Source organism: Sinocyclocheilus grahami, unplaced genomic scaffold (assembly GCF_001515645.1).
Source record: "Sinocyclocheilus grahami isolate Dianchi unplaced genomic scaffold, SAMN03320097.WGS_v1.1 scaffold802.1, whole genome shotgun sequence".
Taxonomy (NCBI): domain Eukaryota; kingdom Metazoa; phylum Chordata; class Actinopteri; order Cypriniformes; family Cyprinidae; genus Sinocyclocheilus; species Sinocyclocheilus grahami.
In genome coordinates this window covers 701401-708748 of record NW_015505981.1, presented here as the reverse complement: position 1 = coordinate 708748, position 7348 = coordinate 701401, and the positions used below count along the sequence as shown (strand labels likewise).

The following is a 7348-nucleotide window of genomic DNA, read 5'->3' as shown; positions in this document are numbered from 1 at the left end:
CACAGACACACAGACACACACGCACACACACACACACACACACACTAAATGAGGACTCTCCATAGGCGTAATGGTTTTTATACTGTACAAACCGTATATTCTATCGCTCTACACCAACCCTACCCCTAAACCTACCCCTCACAGGAGACTTTCTGCATTTTTACAATTTGAAAAAACTTTTGTTTACTTTATTTTTATACCAGTTTTACAAATGAGCACATCCCCAAATGGAGGTTTTTGGAGATTTTGTCAGGTTTAGTTCACTTTTGAGTACAAATTTGTCCCCAAAATATGGTTAAGTAGGTACACACACACACACACACACACACATACACACACACACACACACACAAAAGGGAAGAGACAGCTTGACGTGCAGGATAAAAATAGGCCTCGCTGTATTTAGGACGGGATGGGTTACTGCACTCTTGAACAAGTGCTTCTGTCAATCAAGACTTTACACAAAATGGCAGACAAAGGGAACTGGGCTTTGGCAATAACAGGCAAGTTAATTCTCTTTCTTTTGGAGTTTTTAAAGAGATTTCTAAGATTTCAAAGCTGAAACAAATATTACAGAAGTAGGTTTGGGTGTTTCTTTGCTTTGGCACACTGCAATGTATGAAACATATGGAAGTGAAAATACAAGAACTATTAATAAGTGCAAGCAGTCTTATATTTCTGTAAAGGCACTATTAAAAAACCTATTAAATCTCTATCAAACATACTCGAGTGCATAATAAATCATATTAAAGTGACTTCTTGAAGCTAATAGTCTTTGCAGTCTGCACAGCGGGTTTTCTGTTGGTCCGGGCCGACATTATCACAGAGGCTCCGGTGGGTCAGCTGTTTGTCTATGAGCTTCACCGAGAGGTTTTCCAGAGTGAATTTGAGCCTTTTCATAAAGTCTTTGGTATGTCGGAGCAATATTCACAATATTTTAATGCCCAGTTCAAAAGTAACAGCATGTTTGACAATAAATGTGTCTTGTCCTGACCTGTAGGTCAAGTTTTTAATGATCCCATGGTGTTTAAATGCAACAAGGAGCGATTTCCAGATCTGCCCCGCTGGCTGCGCTTTACCCAGAGAGACGTCTATGACAACGGATTCCTGTACGGGACGCCACTGCCACGGGACCAGGGCAGGAACATCATAGAGGTGAACCACCCATCGCTCACATTTAAAACAGATCATATTGTATCATATTTGACATGATTTATAAGGCCTCTAAATGATCAAAATCGCTGAAGAACCTGTTGCACACAATCTACTCCACGTTTTTAGCAAGTAAAAGGACGTTTAATATAATTGTTCAAACATCTAGATTCAGCTCGTGCAATTTTTATTGAGTAAACGCAATAATAACTTTTATATTGTTAGGAATATTTCAGGATGAGCACTTACTGGACTGAAGGTTTACTTGATTATCCAGATTTTTTTTTTTTTTAGAAAAATCATGTTAAATGTGAGTATCAGATATGATCATCAGGCTTTTGAGGAACATTTATTTGTTCACCTCTCACTCATCATTGGCTTGCGTTGCACTATAGGTTTTGATCATAAAACTAAGCATTTAACTCTTTCCCCGCAAGCATTTTTGAAAAAAGTTGCCAGCGATTTTGATGATTTTCACTCAGATTTGATGGCCTTCCAGAATATTTTGCTGTATGAATATTTGAATATGCAATACACCAAAATAAAGATCAGAGCCTCTACTTTTAAACAAAACAATGTTTATTCTACAGTTTTATTCTAGCTTAAAGCATTCTTTTTTCTTAATCAACACTGGAATATAGGTAGGTTTCATAAAAATGCATAATTTTGAGCAAAAAGGTGAGAAAATCACATTTTTATCAAAAACTACATCTGGGTAATATTCAGTACGATTATCAAAGCATAAATCCAGTAAATCGCTTCTATCAACACCTCCAAAGCTTGCACAGACATACCACTTCCTGAATCAACATTTTACTCCGTAACATTATGCAGTTTTGCCATTTATTGGAAAATGGCATCTCAGGAACCGCACGCCAGTGGTTTGAGTCTTTCCTCTCAGATAGGTCCTTCAAGGTATCTTGGAGAGGTGAGGTGTCCAAGTCATTGTGTCTAGCTACTGGGGTGCCTCAGGGCTCAGTACTTGGACCACTTCTCTTCTCTGTCTACATGGCATCACTAGGTTCTGTCATTCCGAAACATGGCTTTTCATATCACTGCTATGCTGATGACACTCAACTCTACCTCTCATTCCATCCTGATGATCCGACGATAGCTGCTTGCATCTCAGCTTGTCTAACAGACATTTCTTGTTGGATGACGGACCATCACCTTCAACTCAACCTGGCTAAGACAGAACTGCTTGTAGTTTCAACAAACCCATCACTTTATCAAAATTTCACCATTCAGTTAGGCACATCAACCATAACTCCTTCAAAAATAGAAACCTTGGAGTTGTGATTGACGATAAGTTGCATTTCTCAGACCACATTGCTAAAACTGCCCGGTCCTGCAGATTTGCTTTATACAACATTAGGAAGATCAGGCCCTTTCTTTCAGAACATGCAACACAACCAGGCTGGACTATTGCAATGCTCTCTTGGCAGGTCTTCCAGCCACTTCTATCAAACCTCTACAATTAATCCAAAATGCCGCTGCAAGATTAATCTTTAATGAGCCGAAAAGAACACGTCACACCTCTGTTCATCAATTTGCACTGGCTACCAATAGCTGCTTGCATTAAATTCAAGGCATTAATGTCTAAACATTAATTTAAATGTCTAATAAAAAGTCTAATCAAAATATCTTCTGAATTGCTTATCAGATTTTCGTGATCAACAAGCGGAATTACGACACTTTTAAAGAGAGGCTGGTGATAAATGTGGGTCCTGCAGGTATGATATCATTCAGTAAATAACTACTACTAGACTAATGGAACAGATCGATCACTCAAGCTCTGCTGTATTTTCTGGATGGGTGAGGTTTATAAACATGGTTTCTTTTCCTCGCAGTAAAGCAGACGCCATACCAGGCTGAGTTCTTCATAGAGCTGAGAGAGATTGAGAAAGTGCTGCCCGCTGCTGTTCAAACTGAGATCAAACTGGACATTCAGAACCTGTGGAGAACCAGCAGGCTGGATTTTGTCAACATCACCTCTGCTCTGGACAGGGGCGGCCGCGTCCCCCTGCCGCTTCCAGGATATTTTGAAGGGTGAGGCTACAGAGCAACTCTTAATGGCTCTTATTATGTTGTTGTTGTTATAATAAATTAAGTATAAATTATTGTAGTTTATATCAATTATTATTAGAGGTTATATAATAATAATACGATGATGATGTCCTTTAAAAACGTTTTCCTCAAATATACATATCATACTGTAATAATAAAGCATTAATATTAATAAAGTAATAACAAAGTATTGATATTATTACTATATTATGTTATAATTTTTTCAATTATTATTATAGAACATTTTTTTTCGTAATATTACATAATATTACTATATTAATAATAATAAATAATAGCAATAATCAAACGTATTAATATTATCATATTATGATTTTGTTGATAAATATATTTTTTACCAATTATTATTAGCGTATATTTTATACTAATAATATATACTATTACTATATTATAAATAATAATAATAATCATCATTATAAATGTTATACTATAATAATAAATTATTAATATTATTATATTATGTTGTTGTTGTTAAATTATTAATTTTTACTAGTTATTATTAGAGTATATATTTTACTAATAGTATATAATATTACTATATTATACTAAATAATAATCATCATCACCAACATCGTTATTATAATCACATCATGTTGTTTTTGTTAAAGTATTATGGTTATTAGACAATATTATACTAAATAACAAAAACAACAACAATAACAATTATTATTTTATTATTAGTAGTAATTTATTTACTTTGTTTCAGTCACTATCTTTGTCTTGTTTTCCAGTAAATGTATCTAAATATCCTTTACTTGAGATGCAACATTTCATAAGCTATTAAGATAAATATTCAAGAATATTTCTAGAATTAAATGTGCTTTTCTTACCCAACTGGCAAATTGTGAGGTTTATGATTATAACAAAACAAAATAAAGTTATATCAAGATATATTCTAACAGGTCTTATTATCTACCATAATTTTGCTTCTCGGTGTCTTTTTATCTTGATTTAAAATACTGATTTGAAATATTTTGAGATATATTTTGTGTTGAATTGTTGACTGCAGACTTGATAATCATATATTTTGATAATGTGATTTTCGAACAACGTAGTATGAGAGCCTGTTCTAGTACACCCCCAAAACAAAATCAAGACTTTGTAAAAGAGTATAATAGGACCCCTTTAAGAAAAGACACTCAAGGCAAAACCATTGTTTATTTGTTTTTTTATGAGATTTTGGGCTACATGTCGTCTTTCAGAATAGTGGGAAAAAACATCCAAAATATTTTCATAATAACAATTACATTGCCCTGCATCATATTTGCTGGTTGAAAACCTTGTTTCCTTTTAATTATGATGTGCTGATTCTGAAAATACTGTCTATTTTGCTTGAGCACGTCACACTTTCTCAAAATATGCATTTTGTGGCATTATTGCTTTTGACAACTATTTGTAAGGTGATGAAGTCTCGCATTCTCCCTTAATCAATTAAAAAAATATGTGATGGAAAGTTTTTATTGATGTTTTTGTTTTGGCAATTCAACATTATTTTTCTAGACACAGGGCTGTTATTGTTGTCTGTTGCTTTGAGTTGCAATACATATCTTTAAAGGCCATTTCCTCAAAATGAGTTAATAAGAAAGTGTTTCTCAGTGTACTGTGAATAATTAACTGGGGAAGTATGGTGATATCTATTAGTTTTTACCCTTTTCACCTGTGGTGTCTGAGCACATTTTCCCTTTTTCTCATCTCAGTCTGCAGCTCTATCATCACCACACCATTCAGGGTAATGCCAACGAGCTGCGCAGGATGGCCGGCGGAGACAGGCGCACCGTGGATCGTCCTCGGCAGTGCTTACAGCCGCTCCTCATGGCAGAGCAGGCAATGGCAGAGAGCTGAGGGACATCAGAGCCAACTTTAATAGCCACTGTCTGTGGAAATGTGTTTAAGGTTCACTATTTGTTTCTTGCTTTGTGTTTCTTCAAGGAATACGTCACTCAAAAATGAACATTCACCCAATAATCCACCCAAAAATGTTGTTCCGAAACCATATGCTGTTGTTTTTTCCATGAAAGCATAAAAGGAGCAGTTGTTAAACTCCAGAAACATATAAAAACCATAGCTCCAATTGAGCTGTGCTGCTGTGCAGTATATAATCAGTGATTTGAAATCTTTGTGTGATTAACTAATTGAATTAAACTTATATCACTGTCAGTTTGCATTGGTCAAATCTGACTAATTAGTTTAACCCTCTGGTGGTCTTTGGTCATACGGTCACGTCAAAAAAAAAAAATGCATTTTTAATTTTTGGTACAAATAAAATGTGGACATTATTTAAAAAGGCTAAATGGTCTTGTGATCTTCACAGTCGAAAATAACTGGAAATACTAAAAATACAAAATACACAAGTAAATATTTAAGAACAAATATTACTGCAACAAAATATAGTGTAAATATTTAAGAACAAATATTAGAGAACAAATATTACTGCAACAAAATGTAGTATATTTATTTAATTAAAAATGCTTATTCTTTCATCTCTTTTGACTGCCGAGGATCACAAATGAAAGTGAGGAATACCCGAGGGTTAAAATTAGATTGTGTTTTATTAACGTCTACACCTACCCCAACCCTAAACCTACCCCTTACAATAATGCAAAAATAGTAATTATCGTTGTACAGTGTGAGAAAAATTACGCTATATTTATGCAGTTTTTGCTGTATCCCTTCTAGCCTTAAAGGGTTAATTCACCAAAAATGAAAATTAGTCTGTGTTTTACTCACCCTCGAGGCATCCTAGGTGTATATGACTTTCTTCTTTCAGTCGAATACAGTCGGAGTTATATTAAAAATGGTCCTGGCTATTCCAAGTTCTATCATTGCAGTCAGTGGGTGTTGCAGTTGAACAGTCCACAAGTCGTCAAATAAAGCGCGCGCATCCATAATAAAACGTGCCTCACACGGCTCCGGGGGGTGAATGAAGGCCTCCTGTAGCGAATCCATGCGTTTTTGTAAGAAAAATATCAATATTTTAAATGTAATAAACACTTTTCTCTCACTTCCGGTGTCTGTCATATGTGGAAGCCGTTCCGATGACGCAGCACGTGTGCGCACTGCGCGCGCCTCTGAGATATGCTAGTCTCGCGAGTTTGTTTATAGGAGCAAAGGAAGCAAAGTTTCCTTACTTTAGCAAAGGAAAACCAGTCTCCTCTTGGTTTATATCGAAATCCTCTGACATTTTTATTTGCAAATCCTCGGTTTGTACTTCTAATTCGTGACCGGCGTTTTGTTTTGCTCTCTCACCGCATTCGTCACTAATGACGCAACGCCGACGTCTTACGTCATCCGCTGGAACGGCTTCCGCGTATGACAGTCAGCGGAAGTGAGAAAAAAGCATTTATTACGTTTGAAATATGGATATTTCTCTTACGAAAACGCATGGATTCGCTACAGGAGCCCTTTATTCACTCCCCGGAGCCGTGTGAGGCACGTTTTATTATGAATGCGCGCGCTTTATTTGACGACTTGTGGACTGTTCAACTGCAACACCCGCTGACTGCAATGATAGAGCTTGGAATAGCCAGGACAATTTTTTATAAAACTCCGACTGGATTCGACTGAAAGAAGAAAGTCATATACACCTAGGATGCCTCGAGGGTGAGTAAAACACAGTCTAATGTTCATTTTTGGGTAAACCGTTAAAAAGGTTGAGTATTGGTGCCGATACCAATCCAGAATCTGTGACTCTTATAACAACTGTAAAACTGAATGCGGTGTACAGTATGGTTTGATGTGGAAAACGTACAATTTTGATTCTGTGCATGTTGGGTAATGTGTATCCCGATGAACTTTGTCTGCATTTAACATTAAATACTTCGATTGGTCTGTTTAAAGGTGCGTTCAGTAGTTCTTCTTCTTTGTGTACTTGAAGTATCGCTACTATAATGGTGTTCGACGCTGCACTGCCATCTATCGACGTTGATCAGCATGACGACCTCTGTGTTTTATGTAAATTACACTGGTTTTACACATGAATCCCCTTACCTGTCGAACTATTCACCGCCTTTAAAACCTTTTCTGCTTCTTCGGCTGTACAGGTAGTATTTCACCCGTTGTGTCCATTGATAAATCACGATAATAAGTGTTTTCCATCGTCTAATTTGAACTC

The 7348-nt window shown here is 36.1% G+C and overlaps 1 protein-coding gene across 1 annotated transcript; it reads left to right on the top strand.

The window, feature by feature from the left end:
• Nucleotides 1–462: 462 nt before the first annotated feature.
• sgca (sarcoglycan, alpha) lies at nt 463–5079 on the top strand. Its single transcript, XM_016246554.1, has 6 exons — nt 463–503; nt 782–910; nt 1001–1155; nt 2816–2885; nt 3003–3201; nt 4935–5079. The coding sequence occupies exons 1-6, from the start codon at nt 467–469 to the stop codon at nt 5077–5079; spliced, it is 735 nt and encodes a 244-aa protein (XP_016102040.1). The 5' UTR covers nt 463–466.
• The last annotated feature ends 2269 nt before the right edge of the window (nt 5080–7348 follow it).